The 23,789-nt window shown below is 35.6% G+C and overlaps 1 protein-coding gene and 1 pseudogene across 10 annotated transcripts; one reads left to right on the top strand and one right to left on the bottom strand.

Annotated features, from left to right (window-relative positions):
* The first annotated feature begins 104 nt into the window (after positions 1-104).
* On the top strand, positions 105-5,497 carry LOC148848401 (tubulin-folding cofactor A-like; annotated as a pseudogene). The gene is made up of 4 exons (XR_016101062.1): positions 105-209; positions 328-454; positions 566-600; positions 5,252-5,497. The product of XR_016101062.1 is annotated as a tubulin-folding cofactor A-like (transcript).
* A 2,778-nt stretch (positions 5,498-8,275) lies between these two features.
* Positions 8,276-16,431, bottom strand: LOC148848400 (uncharacterized). 9 transcript variants are annotated; one of them, XM_088951970.1, is made up of 12 exons: positions 15,864-16,431; positions 14,671-15,215; positions 14,492-14,581; positions 14,163-14,402; positions 13,348-13,569; positions 12,938-13,238; positions 12,328-12,644; positions 12,072-12,181; positions 11,873-11,976; positions 11,671-11,747; positions 11,482-11,575; positions 8,276-8,557 (listed from the first exon to the last, which is right to left on the bottom strand). In XM_088951970.1, exons 1-11 carry the CDS (start codon positions 16,117-16,119, stop codon positions 11,483-11,485), a joined length of 2,355 nt encoding a protein of 784 aa, XP_088808096.1. In that variant the 5' UTR covers positions 16,120-16,431; the 3' UTR covers positions 8,276-8,557; position 11,482. The 9 variants fall into 9 exon arrangements, with proteins under 9 accessions (XP_088808096.1, XP_088808100.1, XP_088808095.1 ...); XM_088951974.1 differs by having other exon boundaries at positions 11,891-11,976; XM_088951969.1 differs by lacking the exon at positions 8,276-8,557 and adding an exon at positions 8,561-8,765.
* Between the last annotated feature and the right edge of the window lie 7,358 nt (positions 16,432-23,789).

The raw sequence follows: 23,789 nt of genomic DNA, 5'->3' as shown, positions 1-23,789 counted from the left end.
TCCTCACACTTGAGGCACCTCACACGCACATCCTACCATGCATTGGAAACATCTCCCATACTTATTAGTTATTTTTCACGGAAAATATTCTCAATGCACGGTGGATGTGCATGTGGGGCGCCCATTTTTTAGGAGATCCCATCACCTCACTTGCATGTTTGGAAGAAGAAGAGACTTTCTACTTTGAGTTCACTGGTCAAGAAAAAAGGGTACTGCTTTATAGATTTCTCTCCTTGATTTAAGAGCATATACAATTGTGGTTGCTTTAGATTTCAAAGATTATCAATACAATGTTAATCGAAGAGGGAAGATGTTCCTTCATTGCAGGTTGACAAGGCAACCCTTAGGAATCTGAAGATCAAAACCAGTACTTGCAAACGGATAGTTAAAGAGCTCCATTCTTATGAAAAGGAGGTTGAGAGAGAAGCAGCCAAAACTGCTGACATAAGGTTATGTTTGATTTGAAGGAAAATCCAGGGAAAGAAAGGGAAATGTAGGGAAACCTTTATAAACTTTATTTTCCTACTTTTCCCTACTTTTTCCTTCAAACCAAACACAACCAAAGGAAAAGGAGCTGACCCCTATGATCTTAAGCAGCAGGTGTGGTCTATATTCTCCGGTTCTTTTGAAATGTCATCGTGAGCTTTTTTAGAAGACCAAATATTTATTTGGCAGTTCAGAATAATTAAGTCTTGTATTCAACCCTTATGGCTCATTTTGTAAGTTGAGAATTCTTATTAATTTAACTCTTCACTATTCTTCCCCACGACCCTTGATTCTCTGTAAATATACTTGTTAATTGTTATTGATACCCAGAATGTTTAGGACACGATCCATGACTGCCCATATTTAGGCACTAGGGATCTTATCCAATTTTTTAAGTTTACATCTACAAACCCCAGTGTGCTGAGCACCATGAAGATCCACAAATCCAACAAGTGCAAACGTCAAGAAAGGAAATAATCCTTCAGCCACAAACTAATCATATAAATGCCCTAAATTATAGAAAAATGCGATGACATTGAACATATCCTTTTGATCATTCCTTATGCAGAATTATGAATTCCACCCCCCGACTACAACTAGCCCTCTCCCCCCCCCCTATAAATCACATCCTACCCGTGAATTTGGCATCAATTCACAGTCATGATGCATTCCCCTGTACTTCGGGCCTAATAAATTCTGATCTGGGCTGATTGGTACTTCTCCCTTCTTTTTATCCATCTCTAGTGAGGTCCTCAGTGGCTGACCACTTGGGAACTTTTCCGTTTGGCACTATCAGGTAGACGTGTCAATTGGACTGGATTTGGTCCAACCCGATCCAATCCAATGTGAATCCATTTACAAATGGACTTGACCCAATTCAGTCCAAATCCAATAGAAACCAAATTCAATCTAATCCATTAAAATGTAAATGGACTAGATTGGATTCAATCCAAACCGAATGAAATATCAAAAATTATATAAAAATAAATATATAAAAAATTACAAAAAAATATATTCAAATGAAGAATATCTTAAAATTATAAAAATATAGCCTTTTGGCATTGAAAAAGAACTTTTGTAAGGAGTACTTTCATAAAAAGGACTTCAGAAGAGTACTCTCATAAAAGTACTTTCATAGAAGTGTTTTTGTAAAAGTACACTTGTAGAAGTACTTTCATACAAGTACTTTTATAAAAATACTTTCATAAAAGTTTTTTCATTAAGTGCTTTTATAAAAGTACTTCCGTACAAGATTTTTTGTAAAAGTGGTTTCATAGAAATGTTTTTATGTAAAATTACTTTTATAAAAGTGCTTTTGTAAAGTGTTTTCATAAAACTGCTTCTGTAAAAGTACTTTTGTAAAAGTGCTTTCATAAAATATTTTCATAAAAGTGATTTTATGCCGGCTTCAGTTTTGGTTAGATTCAAATTAAACAAGGATTTGGCCTCATGGACGGATTATTAGAAATTCGGTTTAGGTGCAATTGAAACCAATAAGAATATGGATCAATTTATTTTGGATTGGCCCAATCCAATAATTATAATGGACCATCCAAAACTGATTTGATAAGGTTTGGATCAGATTGAATCCAATCAAAAACAGGTCAACTAACACCCCTACTAGCAGGCCTAATACAAATCTTTTGTGCTACTAAATGAGGCAAATATTGCTCTATGCCCAAGTATCCCACCCATATATGTTACCATCCTTCTTGTCTAGATCATGTGGGCCACGACTATATTTTCAAGACCCACTAACCCATTATTCAACAAAATTTAAAATTATTAATTTGTAGAAGAAGTTGCTGCTGCCGTTCATATTTATCTGTAGGGTTAAGCGACTAATAATGGTTTTGTAGTTTATGAGATCAAGGGGTTCAAGGCAAGGGGATCTACTGTCCCTTTTCTTATTTATTTACAACACCAAAGCCCTGAGATTGATGATCCAGAAGAGGGTGGAAAGCAATTTGTTGCATAGTTTTAAAATGGAGAGGATGGATGGGGAAGTGACCTTGTTACAATTTGCCAATGGCACTCTATTTCTATGCAATAATTCTAAAGAAGAGCTGGCAAACCTGTGGGATGTTGATTTGATTTGAAATAGTTTCAAGTTTGAAAGTTATTTTGAACAAAAGTGAGATTATAGCTGTGGGGCAGGGGGTGTAGCTTCATGAGTTGGCTGAAACCTTGGGTTGCAGAATTGGTGAGGTTCCCACCAAGTTTCTTGGTCTCCCTCTTGGAGCAAAGTGTATTTCAAGATCTATTTGGGACCCAGTTTTGGAAAGAATTGATAAGAGGTTATCTTCTTAGAATGCTAAGTATTTACCAATCAAAAGTTTCTGTCTTCCTTGCTGACCTACTATCTTTCTTTATTTCTTATTCAATTTCCATCCAAGTTGGTGAAGAGTGGAGAGGAAGATGGGGAACTTTCTATAGAGTGGTTGAAAGGACTCTAAGATTCATCAAGTTAGTAGGGAAAAAATCTGCAGGCCTAAAGCTGATGGGGGTTTGAGGATAAGAAGGATTAAGGAAGTGAACATTTCTCTTCTTGGTAAGTGGCTGTGGAAATTTGGAGATCAGAATGGAGGTCTTTGGGTGGTGGCAATAGAATCCAAGTATAGGAATGCATTGAGGTGTAAAACTAGAGAGGTGACCTCTTATGGCTGTGAACTTTGGAGTGGAATTGATAAAGCACATGCAGAATTTTCTCTAAACAGATAAGACTTAAGGTTGGGATAGAATTAGAATCAGATTTTGGTCTGACATTTGGTGTGACAGTGGTTCCTTGATGGATAGATTCCCCCGGCTGTACAGAATTGCAAAGAACAGGAATGCTCTTGTAAGAGGCAACTATGAAATATTAAATAATAACATATTGTAGGGGCCTGTTTCTAAAAGAAACTTAAATGAATGGGAGCTTCCTGAGTTGATGGATCTTTTTCAAATATCGAATAGGATTGGAACGAACCCTCTCAAGGAGATAAAAGATTATAGAGGGGAGAAGTCAGGAGTGTTCTCTGTGAGATCTTTCTATTCCATGGTGGCTGGGGTGGAGGCAGGTTCCTTCCCAGCAGATTTAATTTTGCATGCTCGTGTGCCTCCAAAAGTCTTCCATGGTGTGGTTAGAAGCTCTTAACTCATGTTTAACCAAAGAAATTGGTTAGGAGAGGCATTGGGTTGACCAAATGGCATCTGCTCTATTTGCAATGCAGCAGTGAAAAACACTATCCATCTTTTCATCTATTGCAAGGCTGCTGAAATGCTATGGCAGTGGGTGGAAAACATTTTTGGGGTGGTTGGGTGTAATCCGAAATCTGTGAAAGGTTTTACCAAGTGTTGGAAGCTCAAGGATCTTAAGAAAGAAGGAAAGAATATATGAAAGATTTCCTCATCTGCTATTTTGGGGATCTTGCTGATGGAAAGGAATCCCAGAACTTTTGAAAACAAAGTTGAAACAGAAGATGGGCTGTTCACTTAGTCGAGGAACAGAATTACCTATTGGACAGGAGTGAATAGGGCGTTTTATAGGATTTCTTATGATAATTTTTTTGGTATAATACTCTTCCATAAATCCTGAAATATAGGGCTGTTATGAGTTTATATCCGTTATTCCGTTTGTCGGAATCATGAAATAGTGTGTATACTGTATAAGCCGTTCTTTATAACTTAACTAATAAGTTTCTTATTTGGGTCAAATAGGAAGCTTCACTACACTACCCACTCTACCAATCAAGAGGAATCTTGGCCATTCCAGACCTTTCATCAGATATGGACCCCTCCTGGATTGGCCATGTATTGAATTATGTGGTCAACGATCCACATCAGCCATATTCCAATTTAGAGTGGAGTTTTGTTCAATTAAAAAGCCTTCTGATTTTCTTTTAAGTTAAAGAGAGCACCAGAAGTTGTAAGATCTTTAGGCCAAATTTTCATTATACAAATCAAGGATGAGAGGAATTGGGGAGACTCCTACTGACCCCAAACCAACTTGCCACCTGGAAGTTTTCTGGGTCATTTAGTCTCATTTACTGAATGACCTTACTAGCAAACCTCCAGGGGACAAGCATTCTTGTCCTCTTGGGTGGACCATGCGGCCATCTTCTGACTTTAACTTCCACAGTCCTCCAGGGGACAAGCATTGGAAGAAATCGCCTGATTTTCTTGAGTCTCTAACCTATCTCCATCAATTCCCGGTAATGAGTGAAGCTTCGGTCTCATGCATTCCACCTAGAGTTCGCTTCTTCTGTTGGAAAGATTTTTGTGGACAAATCAACACAAGTGACTTGTTGCATCCAATGAAATTTGGATGCTTCTTCCTCTCCAACCACATGTGCATTATGTGCCTTAAAGATGAGGAATCAGCCACCTACCTCCTACTTTTATTAATAACAATTAGTAAAAGAATTTTATTAATAATGGAGAAAATATAGAGAAACCCCAATAAGGATAAATATGGAACAATAACAAATATCCTAAGGCTAACATATATAGGTCAAAATTTCAACCATAAAAACGCTTAAATAATTTCCCCATATCTTGGAGCCTCCCTATCATCACTCTTGTGCTATTAACCAATTCATTAGACTAAATGCAGTAGGGGACCAGACTTTTCCAGAATTGCCTGGTTGCAATGCTGCTTCTTGTGGTAAAGGGGATTTTTTTTTTTTTTGCTTCTTCATGCGTACTTGGAATGTCTTTGTTGTCAACAATTAAGATGTAAGTTGGGCCTAATTACCTTTCTCTTCTGTTACAATTATTTGAACAGGAGCATGTGCTAGCCAAGTCAAGAGTGATGATTCCCGATTGTTACAAGCGTTTGGAGGCCTCACTAGCTGATCTAAACGGAGCTTTGGTATTGCTTATATGGACTATTGGGCAAATCTAAAATTTTAGGCTTATAGTTTCAACTAGTGTTGGATTCTACTGATAATTTGGCAAATTGAATGTCTTGAAACTTGCAATTATATTCAAGCCCAAAATACAATGTTTTTCAAGTTTGTACATTGTGCCATATTGATGTAAACAATAACAATATATGATTACTAAAAGCCATGGTTTTCAAAACCGGACCAGAAAAACCGGTAACCAGTCAGTCCCCCAGGTCCAGCTATATTATAAACCACAAATTCTTTAAAAACATTGAAAAAGTCAGAAAATCGTTAACCCAGGTGATCGAACTGCTAAACCGTTAGACCCGGGCAGCGGTTCATGGGTTATCATTTTTTTTTATTTTTGCTGATTTAAATAAAATAGAAAAACAAAAAATAAAATGACTCTCATATCCCCACCCCAAATCTTACTAATGGTTAGGGATAGAACAACCCCCATTTTCGTTCTAACCCTTCCCTCCTCTCAGCCTTCACACCCAACTGACTACCTGCAGCAGCCACGACCTACGGCGTCCGACAGCAACACACAACTACCGACAGCAATTCACAGCGACCGGCAAAGGCGGTGAGCTTCATCTACGGCAGCCAACATTGATTTTGCAACAGGTCCATCCGTCCAGCAGTAACAATTGCAGCAGTAACAGGTCCAGTGATTGACTTGCAGTGACGGCCAGCGATTTTGCAGCGGACAGACGGGGGTTTATAGCGGCAGTAACAATTGCAGGCTTGCAGCAGCACTTGCAACAGCAATCACCTGCGACCAAGCCAAAGCCCGCACCACCATTATCGGAGCCCACCGTCACATCACCGCTGGGCGAGTCCACCGGCAACAAGCCCGATTTTTTCTGTTTTTATTTGCAATTTTCTGTTTTTATTTGCAATTTTCTGTTTTGCTTCTGTTTTTATTAGCACTTTTCTGTTTAATATTTCAGTTTTTTCTGTATTTATTTGCACTTTTCTGTTTTATTTTTCTGCTTTTTTCTATATTTGTTTATAGTTTTCTGTTTTTTTTCTCTCCTTTTGTTTCTGTATTTATTTGTACTTTTCTATTTTATTTTTCTGTATTTTTCTCTATTTATTTGCACTTTTCTGTTTTATTTTTCTGTATTTTCTCTATTTATTTGCACTTTACTGTTTTATTTTTCCGGTATTTTCCTCTATTTATTTGCAATTTTCTGTTTTTTCAGTATTTTCTGTATTTATTTGCAATTTCCTGTTTTATTTTCTGCTTTTTTACAATTTTCTGTGTTTTTATGTACTTTGATATTTTTGTATTTAGATAGTTTTATTTTTCTGTTTTTTTCTTTATTTTTTTTATTCTTTGTGTTTTTTCTGTATTTTTTAGAATATTTGTGCATTTTATTTTTATATTTTCTATATTTTTATACTGTATTATTTTTGTATTTAGACAATTTTATTTTCTGTGTTTTTCTGTATTTTTTTTATTTTATTTGATTTTATGCTATTTTTTATTATTTGTAAATATTTCTTATTTTTAATTTATTTATGACATCAAGGGTTGAACCATTCGACCCAGACAGTTGAACCGCTTAACTAGAAACCATCCAGTTCTGTTTCTGGTTCATTTTTAATAACCTTGCTAAAACCAACATGTTTTTTTTAGGACAAGTTTTAACGAACATGCTTCAATTGCATGAATTTCATAGCTTACATTCTTAACATTGGAAACAAAAATGAGATAACTGGAAAAAAAAAAAAAAAAAGAAAACTAAGAATCTTTCAATTGCTATTTGTGCACCTTTCTAAAAGATGTTTTACTCTCGCGGAGCTGGAGGAAATGAGGAAGCTCGAACATTGCTGAGGTTGATGACTTGACTCAAAGGATTGAGGCTTAGCATCAATTGATGAATATTTTGATCGCACTTGTTAGGAATTTGTATGATGTAATTTGCCTTTGATCATGGGGTTGAGAGCTTCCTAAGGTTGAGAAAAAACCTTGTATAGCTTCTCAAGGTTGAGAAAAAAACCTTAAGTGGGTTGAGAGCTTCCTAAGGTTGTGTTTGGTTTGAAAGAAAAAGAAGAGAAATGAAGGGAAAGGGAAACCTTTACAAACCTTGTATAGCTTCCCTTCCTTTCCCTACCATTTCCTTCAAACCAAACAGCCTAATTTTATACTTAATTGTTATAACCTAATGAAATCCAATATCCGATCAAATTCAAATTCGAATTTGCTTCTCGTAGATACAATTAGATTTTAGATTGAACATGGATGCTGCCTCTTAAAGTCGGATCGAAGTCGGATTTAATTACAGGCCTACTTCTGAAGGCATTATTGGTGAATTTCAGGTTACTTGAACAATATTTCCCTTCAAACGTAATACTGTACAAGTACCACAAAAACACAATCAAAGAGAAAATGATAGGCTGTAAGTAGGAAATTTAAAAATTGGAAACAAGCCAGGGGAGGTGGATCTTGGTGATTGATCGTGTAATAAAGAGTCCAAGAAAAACAAAAGGGAAGAAAAGGGACGAGAGGGAACGCATGCCAAATCTAACTTGTTAATTCAAATTTATAATCTTTTAATCTTGGATTGGGAAGAATGACATGTGCAGTGCAAAACCAGCTATGCCCTATATACAATTTTTTAGGCATAGGATTAGTTGGGAAAGAGTCACAAATGCAAATATATATAGTGAAAATAAAGGTTTAGTTTAGAAATTCAAAATATAAGGTTTTTCATTATACATACTTATATTTATACTCTTTCCAAACCGAGCCCAGAAGAGAATGCATTAAAATATTTATATTTGTACTCTTTCTAAACTGAGCCCAGAAAAGAATGCAAAAGATCATTGAGGAAAGCCACGTAACCGTCACCAATATAAACTAAATCAGCACAACATTTAGGCCCGTTGATTTTTTAGGAAGCTATTTACGCAAGTGCATTTACCATATTTTATTTCCTAGGTAAACAAGACAACTGTTTTAGTTATAAAAAGGCATTATTAAATGGGGCAATTTTGTCCCATGAAAGTGTTGAAAGTGGAAAAATTACTTAATCATCTTGGAAATGGGTATCATCCCGACCATGGATCCTAAATAAATCGGAGTAAAGAACACGAGTATCTGAGTCAATAGAAATCAAAAACCTATTGACCAACTTTCCCCCTCCAAAACCTGTTATGTATGTCCGTCCGTCAACCCACATCATGGACAAGTTCTAAAACCGAGAGCAAACAAATCAAATTAGATCAAATAAACATCTATGAATACTTTCTGAACGAAAAAAAAATAGCAAAAGTAGTGTGATAAGGCCATTCTTTTTATTCATTACATTACACATGACAAGTGCATGTACAAAGCGTAAACATGTACATGTTACAATGTCAACGTATGGCATGCCCTATCATCAGCATACCCTCGCAAAGCTGCAAAAGTGCCCTCAGACTGTTGAGAAAATCAATTTACCAAAAACAAAAAGTTCCACCATGACTAGACTCTGTGAAAATCTATGAATTGAGAAACCTGAGTATAGTTCCATTTGAAATTGAAATGCAGAATGATTTCAATATCAAGATAAGAGTTCAACAAGGAGTTCAATCCTTCCGACCAAACAGTCTTGCACAAAAGAAAACTTGATAGACTAGAAAGGAATACGAAGACTACTTTGGAAGCAACATCCAGGGGCAAGAACGTTTACAGAGAACAAATCAAAGAGGGTACCTATTTTATCAGTTTCTAATTCCTATGAAACACTTCAAAAATCAACCAGACCTTTTTCTTCAAACAATCTAATTGATTATTTATCAGTTAAAAAGGTTCATTCGTCTAGCTTATTACAAAACAAAAAATATCATCATAATTGATAATAAGATGTAATTACCTAGCTTAATTTGGAATATACTCCCAACACAATATAGGAATTGAAGTTCATTGCTGCAATATAAACACATGTGATCTGCCAATAGATTTCAAAAACAGATCTATGAATGCATTCGAATGCAGATATACAACTAGACCGACCAACCAAAATCCAACCCTCATCCCATCTCAAGTTTACAATATATTTAAGTGGTAGGCTCGCCAGTACAAGATCTTGCTCAAACAAAACCCACTTGACAATCCAAGCAAACAAAGATTTAGTGTTAATCTTGTTGCCCTCAAACTCAACTTGGAAGCCTTTAGGTTCAAAGGAATTTTCTTGAATAAAAAAGATACCCTCGCTAACCAATAAGTCCAAATTATAAACATCTTTTACCACTAATGACACCAATAATAAAATACTAAGAGCACCCATTTCTCAGTACTTATGAGGAATTACCTTCAGTAAGAAAGATGTATTGATCATCCAGTGATGATCCTAAAATATGGCAAAAATAACGGAAAACTAAGGAAAAAAAAAGGGAAATTTTTATAAGAAATTACCAGCACAACAAAACAGCCCTGACTACAAAGCAGATCCAAACTCAACCAGAGGTAAAATATGGATCACCATTGATAACCCTAGCACCTTCCGGTCACTACTTTCAAATGAGAAGCAACTAATTCAATAATGATCAGAGAATCACCAATAGAAATCAGGCGACCATATATACATTTAGGTATTAGCAGTCCACTCTAGAAACTTCAAGTGCTCCTTATGATTCAAAAATAATTTCTTTTGTCCATTTACAGTTACCATGATAGAGACCCAAAGCAAGTCTCCTAGTCACATTGCTATTATTATCACATGAATCCCCTGATTCAATTATAAATCAAGCTTGTCAAAGAACTTAAGAAACTCTCCCATGTAATGATCAAAAGCACTCCCTAATAAAAGAGTTTAATCCATCTCCAGTGCTTATATAACATACCAAAAAATACAATGAAAACCAAGAATGGGAACGGCACCAGAGATCCTATGCCAGAAAGTACACACATTATCATTATGATGGTTCTTTGTGCTGTAATTAACCTCCCAAACCCAAAACCAAAGAACATGGTAAATAGGAAGCAGAAAAATTTGCAACCACAAAGGCAATTTGATTCCTAGAACCCATCTAACTTTTGGGATCAAATGTCTAAAGTTAACTTGTGCTTCACAAGTAATGATCTTGAAACATGATTTCTAGTTTTCTACTGCTGTGAATTATTTCCTGCTAAATTTAATTGCTCTGTTCACAATGAGTTTTCATCTTAAGGGCTCTGATCAGCCAAATCTATAACTTAACCATATTCTTTTAGCTAGCAATTTCCCCATACCCCTTACAAGAGGGGCATACCTGAATAAGAGTCAGCTTGTTAATCCAGTTATATTCTCTACCAAACTTGGGGCAGAAGTCCTCTAACCAGTATATAGGCACATATTCAGTGCTTAAAGATGATGAAACATTGAATCATGGTTCCGTTTAGTAATAGGATAACTCATTGAAAACTTCTTCCAAGTTAGTTCAAGGCTGCACTATTGACAGTAATGTTTGATCAAACATGGCATCAATGCCTCCTGTAATTCTGAGCTAATCGTTAACCCAGGAATTTTGAAGAATTAAAACTATCCAAAACAAAAACCCATTATGGAGCACCTCATGCTTTCACGTATGCCAAATGTTTTGCCCATTGACAACTTATAATGAAGCATACAACCTCTTTGTCCATCAAATGGAGTTCTTATAGTGAGAGAAATAACATGCATGTCATATATACCACATAGTATGCTTTCTTATTCTGAACTCCCAATCACTCAAAGATCCTTACAGTATGAAATATGACTGGAATAAAACCCACATCTATGGTTGAAAATGCACCTCTTGCATTGTAAAATTCAACACTCAAATCCCAGTCCTCTCAAAATAACTGATAGGCTACATATGCTCTTTAAATATGTGCTTTCTCCCCAAGACTCTGGAGGCATCTTATGAATAGGCTCCAAATAACCCATGGCCTACAGCAAGCTCTTGTCATGTTAAATCTGTGTCAGATACAAGTTCACATGTGACCACCATGCTCCATTGTTGCCAATCAAAACGCTATAGGAAAACCAAAGAAATGCCTTTTTGTTACAAAAAAATATAACTAAGCATGCATCAATGAATCAGCAGTCATGTACGTCCACATGCACCATAACTTAAAACACAAAAATGGTGTATGATACAAAACAAGACTTACCTCAATAATATGATCCAGAACCACTGCCACCCAGGTATCCACTGCCACCCAACCCACGGCTCGAATATAATGAAGAATATGAACCACCGCCAACCTGCAATATCAATGTAAAATAAATTAACAAGAGATGTATATAAAATTTTCAACTTAATATCAACATTACTGAATAAAAGAAAGTATTATATTTACATCAGGTCCACGGGCCATGTAATCGTCATCAAAACTTGATGAATACATTCCACCAGCATCATGTGTACGATAAGAACCTGGAAACCACCACATACCAAAAGCATAGAAGCATTAAGCATCAAGAAGCATAACCACAAGCATGGGTGAAAAACCATTACATTAGCAATTGCAAATTAAACCCTATTAACAATCCTTAATTTACCTCTACTGTAACTCATACCCTGGCGGCTACCATACAGTCCATGTGACTCATGACCTGAGAAAGAATTTCTGTCACTGCCATATCCTAACTGAGATCTCCCAAGCCTAACAACCAAAATAGAGTGTGTAAGTTCTGGAACAAGACAAGCTCCAAATGAAGAGCAACAGACCAGAAAATTAGTTCCAAAGATCCAGATAACCTGTCACCATAAGCATCTCCATATTGGGAAGCATTTCCATCAACTCCATAGTCTGCACGAGTTCTTGACTGGCGAAGACCACTGTCAGCATACCGTGGAGGAACATCATCCTTTTCCAAAACAGTTACCCATAATCTTTAAACCTCTCTATTTTCTGGGCTAGGATGGGGGGAGGTGGGAAAATCTATAGCACAAAAGGAAAAAGAACTTGACAGTACAAAATGAAGAAACAATGAATAATAAAAAAATGACTAACCAATGCAGAGTATGGACGTTTTGAACCAGGGATCAAATCATAATCACGAGTGCGCCCTTCATGGTAACTTGAAAGAGGCCTTTCAAACCTTCGTGCATAGCCTTCATCTAGAGAAGTTCTCCTTGATGCCATGCGTGAAGTATTTTGAGGCACATCATCAGCAAAAACAGGTCCATGTGAAGGATAGTCATCCGTATAGGATGACCGCTTCTCCATAGCAACCCTAGAACCATACTCTGCAGCAGCTCTGCTTCTTGGAAGAAACTCATCATACCTACCATAATCCCTCTTTAAACTGCTTTTTGGGTAAGAAGGAACTGTTCAACAGAAAGGCATAGCATTAAAATCATCATCATCAAAATCATCCCAAATATATGGGGTCAGCAACATGAATCATGTCTCATCATAAATAGAAATCAGAATCCATGTCACAAGGGTTTGGCAGGTTTTAGAGCCAGCTGCCAACCTAACATATCCCTTCTTTATTTGGGCTTGGGACCAACAGTGTAAGACAAGAACACACCAGCAGTGTAAGACAGAATTTAAAATAATATCAATGTTTAGATACAACTTGTAGCCATCTAAAATATGAAAGAAAAAGGATGCATACCAGGAGCCCTTCTTGCATAAGATCGTTCTGGGGGAGACAAGGCCCTAACTCTTTCTGGATCAGCCACAACAGGACGGCTGTCTCTAAATCCTGAAGACCTCTTGAATCCGCGAGCACTAGCTGGTGCTGTACGTGCCCCAATTCCTCTTGGACCACGTCCGGGGAGGCTACGGGGTGCAGGACGACCCCAAGGACCCCTAACACCTCGTGAAGAGCCTCGCCCATAGCGAGTTTCTCCACGAAGAGAATGCTTACCTTTTCCTTTGCGATCTGGCCGTGATAACCTTGCCCTTACTTTTGCCTGAAAGAAAAGAACTATCAAAGAAACAAATACAACCAAGCAGCAGCCAAACTCCACATCTTCCCACTTATGAAATAAAACAAGCAAGTCTTTTAAATACAATGGATACCTTATTGTCCCCCTCACCCAGCACTGCATTGTTAATGCCCTCAGCACATGCAACTGCTGCATCATGGGTTCCAAAAGTTACAAAGCCAAAATCTTTTCTCCTGGCTGATGGCATATTACGAGCAAGCTCAATCTTTTCAATGTTCCCAAATTTCTTGAGATATTCCTTTACACGATCTTCATCCCATGAAGAAGGCAAACCATCTACAAACACTGTTTTAACCTAAAGTATGAAACAGTAGTACATTATCAACTTCACATTTCTTGAATTCATCAAGACCAAGAAAGAGATTGCAGCAACACAAGATACACACATGATCCAGTATACACAAATGAGACCTTAACTGTTGTTTAAAATATATCTGGACAAGGTAGCCATGTTTAAAAATCTCAGGATAAAGAACCTGAAATCAAAATAAATGCAAATAGGCAGACTGCCAATTCATAGAGCTATCATCTAAAGGAACAACTACCTCCCAAAACCTAGCCATGTTATAGACATCAACACAAAGAATCCGACGTTGGATACCATAGCCTAATAAGGTTTGACATCCAATTAAATCAGATGCACATTTTGTCTTCCATTTCCAAGGTCATCTCTTTATCAGCATTTTCAATATTACTTTGGTTCTTTGAGTTGGAATTACAAGCAGGAAAATGAAACAGATTTTTCATTAGGTATTCTGAAGGAACTAGCATCATATAGCATTCCTCTTAACGTTGTGCAATATAAAGGTCATAAAATTAATCTGTCTAACCCAATTGAGCTGTTTTAATCCTATCTACCTACAGAGGAATGTTGATTTAATATTTCACCTGTTTCATGACCTCATCATCTGGATCAATGAAAGAATCTGCAAAAGAAACCCTTGGGGGCCTATCAACTCCAAAAACAACATCCCTCTTCTGGAGACGCTTATAAGCATCCATGGCATCTGAACGAGATGAGAACTCCAAAAATGCAAATCCACGATTCATTCCCTTGTTGTTACTATCTTCAACCAATGTCAAATCCTCAATATTCTCAATGCCATAATGTTTCAACTTGTCTTTTAACTGAAACCAAATGTAGACAACATGGTCAATAATCTCAATTAGCCCACCATAGAAAATGACAAGGACATAAAATGGTCCAGCTTACTCACAGCTTCCTTGGTCCATGTCTTACATATGTTTCCCAAGAAAAGTGTATCACTGTCTTGACTTGGAGAAACACCGCATTGTTTACCATTGATCTGGATGGATGATCATTAAGAAAATTTAATAGCACATACAAAGTAAAAACACATTAGTCTTTTAACTTTGATAAGATTTAGAAAAGTACCACTGGATTCTTGAGCTCTGTAACAGCTCGCTTTGCTTGTTTCACAGTTGCAAAACGCAAGAATGCAAATCCCTTGTTTTTCTTAGTCTGAGGGTTTATCATCAACCTGACTTCGGTAACTTCACCTACTTGACTGAAGACTTTCCTAAGATCATCCTCAGTTGCATCTTTGTCTAAACCCCCAACAAAAATTTCAAATTCCTTGCGCTTACGCCTTTCTTTAACAACTTCATGATGTTCTTCCTCCTCTTCATCAAAAACTTCTTCCCGCTCTTCCTCACCATTCTCTCCATCATCTTCGCCTTCAACTTCCTCAGCAACATCTTCCATTTCCTCCTCAACCATATCATCCTCCTCTTCTACGTCACCGTCCTCGGTCTCTTCACCATCATCTCCTCTTTTCTGAACATCCTCGTGTTCATTTTCCTTCTCATCATAATCCACCCCACCATCCTCTTCAGGTTCATATTCCGGTTCATTATCCTCCAGCTCTAGCCGTTCACCTTTGTCATCTACATCAAAATCCTCCTTGGAATCATCTTCAGCTGTCATAGAAACAGGTAAATACTTGTTTGTAGTCCTATCAATGACAAGTAGGTTCTCATATCAATAGGGAAGTTTCAATTCAATTGATTGAGGGGAATATTATTTATTTATTTGTTTTTGAAGAGCTTTCAAATTAGAACCTACTATAAGAAGGAAGAGCCGTTATGGCATGTAACAGACTTTCACTTAACAGACGTGAGGACAAATCCAAGATGGCATTCTCCTTTATGATAAATAAACACCAAGAAATCATTCTATCACCTATAATTTACTATTAAGATGCATCCAGAAGGTAGAGACCAAAGAGAAACCAAAAGGGCAGAGAACTACATGAAAAATAAAAAAGCATCTTTCCACGTTAAGATAAGAAAACCCAAGACATTAACCATTTTCAAAGAAAAGGGACTTCAGGAAAAATATCCAAATAAAAGGCTGAAGTATAAAAGATAAAGGATACAGAAGAAACCAAAAATCTGTCAACAAAAAAGGGACAGCTTATAATTATATAGTAAATATGCTCTTTCACAAATTCATAAATTAAAATTTACAAGGTAATGGCAGATATCCAAAGGCGTGGAATCTAGACTAAACAAAGAGAAAACACCAACCTGATGATATTCCAGATCAAAAAAAAAAGAAGGTCTTACCTTTAACAGAAAAACTTCCGCTCGTGTCAGGTCTAACTTCATGTTCAGGTTCTTCAGTTTTCTCCGGTTTTTCTTCAACAACTGGCTCCACCTTCACCTCTTCAGTTTCAGCTACAGAAACCGAAACCTCATCGATCTTCACTGTCTCTTCTGTTACTTCCGGTTGAGTTTGGGGCTTCGGCATCGCTTTAGTCGCCCTCGGAGTTCTCTTCGGGCCAGGCGCGGCCGATCCCTTCTTCACCGCTCGGGGAGGCATCGACGCGGAACCCTCAAGTGTTTGGAAACTCGATAAGCGTAGTAGAGATTGAGAGAAGTTCTACAGAGATAGCAGAAGCCTGCCTATAAAGAAATAAGGTCCGGAGGTCGGAGGTCGGAGGTCGGAGGTCGAAGGTCGATTTGAAACCCTAGTTCGTATTTGAGGAAAGATACGAGATTCTTGGCTCAAAATCAGCTACTCCCGTTTCGTTTATGGGCAAAAACTGTGAATTACCGCCTTTAATACATTGATGTGGCCCACCTTGAATTGAATTAGATGGAGTGACGTAAGGTGGGGGTCACAGAGTGCATCGAAGATATGAAGTTCGTGATTTCACGGTTTTAAACCAACGCTATTCCGAGTCCGGATCTGCTCGAGCTCTCCCCAAACCAACCTCACATCCCAGACGCATGCGAGGAACATCTTTCGTATTTGTGTGTTGTTTCATTATACACGGTGTTCGGTGCATACGAAATTCGAATTAGCTGAGAATTCACATCTGCCCCCACAGAATGGGCCCCATATGGTATTGAGATGTTCCATAGTATACGGTTAAGATGTGGGATGTACTGTGAAACGTTTTTAACACGCATTCTGTGGGGACAGATTTGAACTTTAACATTTTCAAGAGATTGTAAAACTAATAATGAGATAATAAATTTATGGGTTTCATGTATTTAATAATGGCATAGAACCTCATTATTGATTCCATAGCCTACTAAACAGCACTTTAAGCTACCTTGCTCGTGGATAAGTGCTGTAAGGTTGGTGTGAGGTGCTTTATGTGAGGAACAAATCTCAATTCTTCATACTAATGTCAAAAGATTCAATATATTTGAATGACCCCTTGATCATGCTTCATTTGCTTGCAGTGTTCGGGTAAAATAACAATGATGATACTCGATGTAAAATAGCTCTTAAATAGACTTTTACATTGAGAATTGATATAAATTTATATAAAAAATTGATGTGAAAAGTTCTTCAAATTCTCCATCAAGATTCAAAGTATCGATATTGGTCGATACACCCTATCAGTGCATCAGCCATTTTTTTAACTTCCACTTGTTTTTTCTTTTTTTCGGGGTTCAGAGGGGCTAGTTTAAGTCCCAGCTACCCTCTGAACCAGGCCCTGACCTGATACAACCCTTCTAGGGACATATTGGGAAGGGCTCGATACGATATGTATCAACCGATATGAGTTGATACATAACAATTTTTTGAACCTTTCTCTCCATTGATGTAAAGGTATAACATCTCTCTTATCCTCCAAAATTGTTCCGTCTCACCCCCTTGTGGTTTCAATGTTCTTACAGAGGACACCTTTGGCAAGTGCTACGGAGCATCTGATAGATTCGACAAGTGTAGAAAACATTAAAATGGAAAATGGAGATGATAAGAAAGAAGAGACCAAGACAAACGGAATGGAGGAGAGCAAAACCAAGGAAGAAACTTCACCTTTCATGCTGCAGAGATCCATAAAGCAACTTTACTTTAGGAGCTGGGAAGAGGAGATTGTGGTGAAGGAAATCAGGAGATTGCCCAGAGAAAGGATCTAAGGACAAGGAAGTCGCCCGTGGCTCTGGGCGTTATATACCACCGTTGGTGTCCCTGCTTGGTTCAGAGGTTTCGGATCATTGGCGCCAATTGAACTGGCTAATGGCACACATAAGTTCCCTTATGACTTGCTCTGAATCGAGATTATCAGTCCTCTCTATTGCTCGCTTTAGTTCGCTTTATTATCAGTCATCTCTATTGTTTACACTAGGTTTTATATAGTTCCACCAAACGCACAAGAGTGCAAAACGAGCACAAGGCCGATTCACTTTTTACATTGATAATTCTAACTCTTGTAATACACTTTATCGGTGTATTTTTTCTGTTTACACCACGAATAAATTGAATATTATTAAAGCTGTATTTGGAAACGATGCAAATGAAGTATAAATCCCAGTTTAGGGTAAATTTGTAGTTTGATTTATTTTTGCCTGTGTTTGGTAGCATTACCCTTATGTATTGATAAATGACAGATCAATGTATATTTACATTAATAATAAAATGTAAAAGCCCAAAAAGTAAATTTGCATTCAAGTGAACTTTTTATTAAAAAAGGCATATGTTTTATTGTAATTCATGTTTACATCAATTACAGCTAAAAATATGTTTGTTAAGAAGGTAAATTTATCAATGCAAAACTAACCTAATTTTACAATTTGTATGAATCATTTTACATTCTACATATTTGTATTGTTTTCAAATACTGATGAAGGAATAATTTGAGTTCAGTTCATATGAATTCTGAGGTGGAGTGGACGGTAAAAAGGCCTATTATTAATTCCGTCACAAGTTCTAACTTCTGACTTCTCACATTCTGGGTTCTGACTTGGGCCACCGAATTGGATTTGGAGGATTTATGATTTGATTAATTAATTATATAAACATGTATATATGTTTGATAAACTGCTTAAACATGCCTTATCAACAAACTTATGTAAGAAAACGCTAGTATTGTTTTTATATGCCCATTAAACCATTTCAAAATCTCAACTTTACCCTCTTATATGACAACGTTAGAACTGCACGAAAGACATCTTTTTACTCAAATAGATTATAGATTAAGCATTTCTTTTATAACAGATTAAACAATTTTTGTCTCTATAAAATGGGATTCATAACAAAGCTCGGCCTGCAAAGAAAAGTGAAATTGAAACCCAAGGCTTTGGACTTTAGGAATACGAATGCAAATATGTATATATTTATATTGTACATATTTATATTTGTATTCTTTGCCAACTGATAAACCTTCCATCCTTTATTGGATGAGAGACTGATCTGAATTCGACTAGGAAATGATTCAACATACTCTTTGAGTATTTCAAATGAAATGTCTCCTAAAAGAAATTAGGATCTGCTCCAAATTAATAGAGTGCACCTCATATAAATAATACTAAAAACATCTCCCATAAATAATAATATACAAGTATAGAAGATGCTCCTAATACATTGTGAGATGTGCCTGTGAGGTCAGTCTGAGCTGAATATCCAAACTCCCATAAAAGAATTGACTACAGTTTGGGAAGCCTCCACCAGAGCGCTGCATCAATAAAACTACTGCCAACAGTCAGAAACCCAAAAGGATTAGATGTTGCAATGAGAGGCTGGATCTGCTCCTCACACCTGGCGCCTCACATGTGCATCCGACCATGCATTGGGAACATCTTCTGTATTTATTAGTTATTATTCATGGGAGATGTTCCCAATGCACAATGGATGTGTCTATGAGGCGCCAATTTGTGAGGAGCAGATCCCTTTGCCATGGTAGCTTAAATTGGGAGAATAATTCACTTTAGATGGTTTTTGATTGAACTGAACTAAACACGTATATAAGAAATATAAAAACATGAACACACAAATAGGAAAATATATTAAAAAAGCTAACAAGCTATAGTAGCGCTACAACAGAGGTGAATGATGAACGCTACTGTATTGTTGCATATATAGTAGTGGTGTTTGCAGCGTTGAAAATAATGGAGAAAAAAAAAGTGGTGGAAGAGAGAGGGAGAGTAAAATAAGAAAGAAAATGACATCTTGAAAATTTAATAAATAGTCAGAGATATTTTTGTCTTTTAAATTTTATTTGTTGTATTTAACCTTGAAAAGTTCAACAAGTTACATATAAGTTATTTTTATAAGTTTGAGGTATAATACAATTAGTTTCTCAAATATCCAGGGTCTAAGAATTTTGCGCAAGATTTTTTTCAATAATTTTTCATTGTTTTATTAATATAACTTGTAATGTTCTTTATATAATATTTATTTTAATTTGTTTTAATAATAACTTTGGAGAAAATAAATGAATGAAATCCCCATTTCCAACGTTTTGATCAAATTCAAGTGAACATTTTTTTTTCTCGATTTCACCCCATTGCCAAGGTTCAAAAATATCACAATATATTGGTTTGTATTAGAAGATATAAATCTTTTTTTTTTACTTTTTAGGCATCCCAATAGGTGGTGGCAGCAGTAAAGTTTATATAACCTATAAATTTTGGTATGAAAATTACAAATAAGAGGGTTTGAACCTAATCATTAGTTTAAGGGCAAATCTCTTAAAGTACCCCTATCATTTAGGAAATTGACTAATTATGTTCTTACTGTTTTGATATTGTCTTGAGGTATTCTTAAGTTTTCTAATAATTGTCTAAAACCTACCTTATGTTAATTTTCTGTCACACTCCGCTCACATGTGACATATATGACATCATGTGACTGATATATTTTTTATAAATTCTAAAATACCCTTTTATTGTTACTTTATCAAACTATAAACAAGAAAAAACTTCTAAGTTCACTACATCTCCATCACCGTTTACACCCATTATTTACATTATATAATGAACTAGATTTTCGAGGTGGTGGATCATGCCAACCATATGGGTCCCAACAGGCACACCAAATCAGCAATGAAGTTGGTGACGTTTGTCCTAGTCAACTCTAGTACCGTACCATTGTTACTTGTAGCGTACTCCTCCACGGTGTAAGGAAGGGCGGAGTAGATTAGGCAGTGAGGATGGAGCCCATGTGATACCTCAGGTAGTTAGGTGGACGAACTCGGACAAACCCTCCTACTTCTTCTTCGAGCTTCCGAACACAATAGTAGTGTTGCTGCTAATTTGTTTATGAGGCCATGGGCGCCACCTGACGACCGGACTGATGGAGGAGAATAGACAGACAATGGTAATCAATATCGGTCCGAGAAACACCGGAACATGTGACACTAGAGACGACGAATATAGTTTATGGGCATGTTCGAAATAGAAGCCGGTGTGGAAAATATGGGTATTCGACCCAAGAATTGGCTCCTGTAACGGTTTCTTGTCTGATACAGCTTTTAAAACCTTGTAAATTAAATCTATGTCAATATTTTTATCAATATGAATTCATATATTTTAAAATTAACTAAAAAAAAAAATCATTATTTATTCAATTGATGGTTAAGCAATTCAACCATCCAAATCAAAGTGATGAACCTATGAGGTCATAGTTATGTAATAAAATTTTTAAAACAAAAATAAATATAGAAAAATACAAAAATATGTAAAAAATTAGATACATTTATGATATTTTTATTAATTAAATTAAAAAAGTGTAATAAATAATAATAATTATTTTTATTGATAATGAAAATGAAACACATAATTTAGAATTAATAGATAATGAAGTTATTTTACGATTTGGCAAAGACCAATGGTTCAACCTTTGGGTTAAATGTGTTAACATTTAATATCATAAATAAGTAATAAAAATTAATAAACTTTGCAAAAAAAAAATCCAGGCATATGAATAATATCATATAATTATCATATTAAACAAGAAGTAAGTGTGATATATCAAAATTAATTTTACACATGAAAATACAAAAGATTGTAAATTGAACTACTATTAAAAATATGAATTTTGTGAAACTTTCTTTTGACTAAAATACTCATTTTTGAGTTTAGTCACTATTTAATTGTGAGGTTTAGATTGTAAACTGGACTACTAATTTTCACATCATTCAATTCCTTTTATTTAAATTTTACATTTCTTGATAAATGGAAAAAAAAAACACCATAAAGATCAAACATTACAAAAAGAATAATATAGCCAAATAGGTAGGCCTGTCAATGATACTTTAAACTTCACAACTCGATCCGATTATCATTTATTTGTATGATGTATTTATATAATCATATTTGGATTTTAAGATTTGCATTCGATTAATAATAAAAACAAAAAATAATAAAAATTTATATTTATAGAATTTTTTATACATTATTACAATTATTGTCATCATCTAAAATTAACAGATGCAAAATAAGTACATGCTTACTAGTAAATAAAAAGAATAACAATTGCGGTTATATGGGAAACACCACCCAATATGAGGAGAGAGTCACTAAGTATCAAAAGTTAATCAAATTATTCGTTGTATAGAGGGGCATATTATATAATTATCTACAAGTTTTATGCAATGATAAAGCCTAAAATCAGAATTCATAATATATTTTTACAAATTACTCTAGCCCCAGACTAGTGTGTAAATGCACCAATACTGTGGAAGAGTAAATGCAATGACATCCATTCAATTCAAATGCATTTGAGTTTACTCGGCTCATTGGTCAGGACTTAGGAGCTGGGATTATTTTCATTTCACTTGCATCTGGATTGGGCAATTTTTCGGATAAGAGAGAGATGTGCAATTGCAGAACTTGGAGGTGAACTGGTTAAGGTTAGGCACCATCCAGATGTAAAAAGCCATGAAGGTATGTTTGTTACTGCTCTACAGTATGAATCTAAATAAACATTCTTAGCAACGCAACGGACCAGGAACTCTTAAAAGCAAAAATTGTGCAAACATGATGTTCAAACCATCATTGACCTGGAAGGATCACTCGATTTGAAAATCAGCCAAACAATCGGTCATCCTTGAAGTGTCTTTTATCAAAAAAACCATTGAATTGGTCAAAAAATCACCGACTTGAAAGGTTGAACCACTAAAACCTTTCAACCGAGTGAATAGATTTTTAGTCATTTATTTTATAATTATTTCTATTTTTTATTTTTTAATATGTGTCATACTATTCAGATGAGACAGTCGAACAATTGACCCAAATGGTTGAACCACTAAGACCATTCAACCCAACAAATAGTTTTCGGTCCTAATTCTTTTTTTTTTTTTTGAATAAGTTCCGGTCTAATTCATTCAGATTGGACAGTCAAACCATTGACCAAAAAAATAAAAAATCGAAGCATTTCGGTCTCTAGGTCAGTTTCTAAATTTTTGCGTGAAAACACCCTAAGGGTCTGTTCGTTTTTGGATTTTGAGAAAGAGGAAAGTTGGTCAATGGAATTTTGGTTCCCATTAACCAAGAAACCATGTTCTTTTTTCAGATTTATGTGAGGTCCACCGAAAATTTATTTTCCCTACATATCATTTACCCAAGTAAGTGATACCATCTCCGAGGTGGGTAAAACAACATTTTCATCGGGAAGAAAGTTGTCAACACTTTGATGAGACAAAATTGTCCCTTTTAATAATAACTTTTTATGGATAAAATGACCAGTCTAATTTATATGAAAAATAAAAAGAAAATTGATAAATATACACTTACATAGAGAACGGGCCCTAAGATGGAGAAGGGGGATTGCACGTTTCATCACTATAAATGTTGGAATAATAATACCAGTTTGGTTAAAAAGTGAAACATATACTAAGGGAGCATTCTTTTTTTGGATTTTGAAGGGGGGGGGGGGAATTGGTCAATAGGATTTTGGTTTGCATTGATCAAAAATCCCATATGTTATGTTTTTAGATTTATGTGGAGATTAGGGAAAGTTTATTTTCTTGGGTATTATTTACTCAGGTAAGCAAGGGCCAAAGCTATTTTTGTCTATTTATTTAAAAATTTGAAAAAATACTTTAAATTTTAACTTTATATGAATTTTTTATTTATACAATTGCTTATATATATAATAATTAAATAAATTAGTATAATAAAATTAAAAAAATTATTTATTTTATTAATATATTATATAATATATATTATTATATAATTATAATTTATATTATATTATATATAAATATATAAAATATATAAATAATATATATAGGCCGTACTGAGCTGTACCGG

Source organism: Nelumbo lutea, chromosome 6, assembly GCF_056320005.1.
Source record: "Nelumbo lutea isolate HS-2025 chromosome 6, American lotus-T2T, whole genome shotgun sequence".
Lineage (NCBI taxonomy): Eukaryota > Viridiplantae > Streptophyta > Magnoliopsida > Proteales > Nelumbonaceae > Nelumbo > Nelumbo lutea.
The sequence above is the reverse complement of the archived record's forward strand: the minus strand, read 5'-3'. Positions and strand labels throughout refer to the sequence as shown.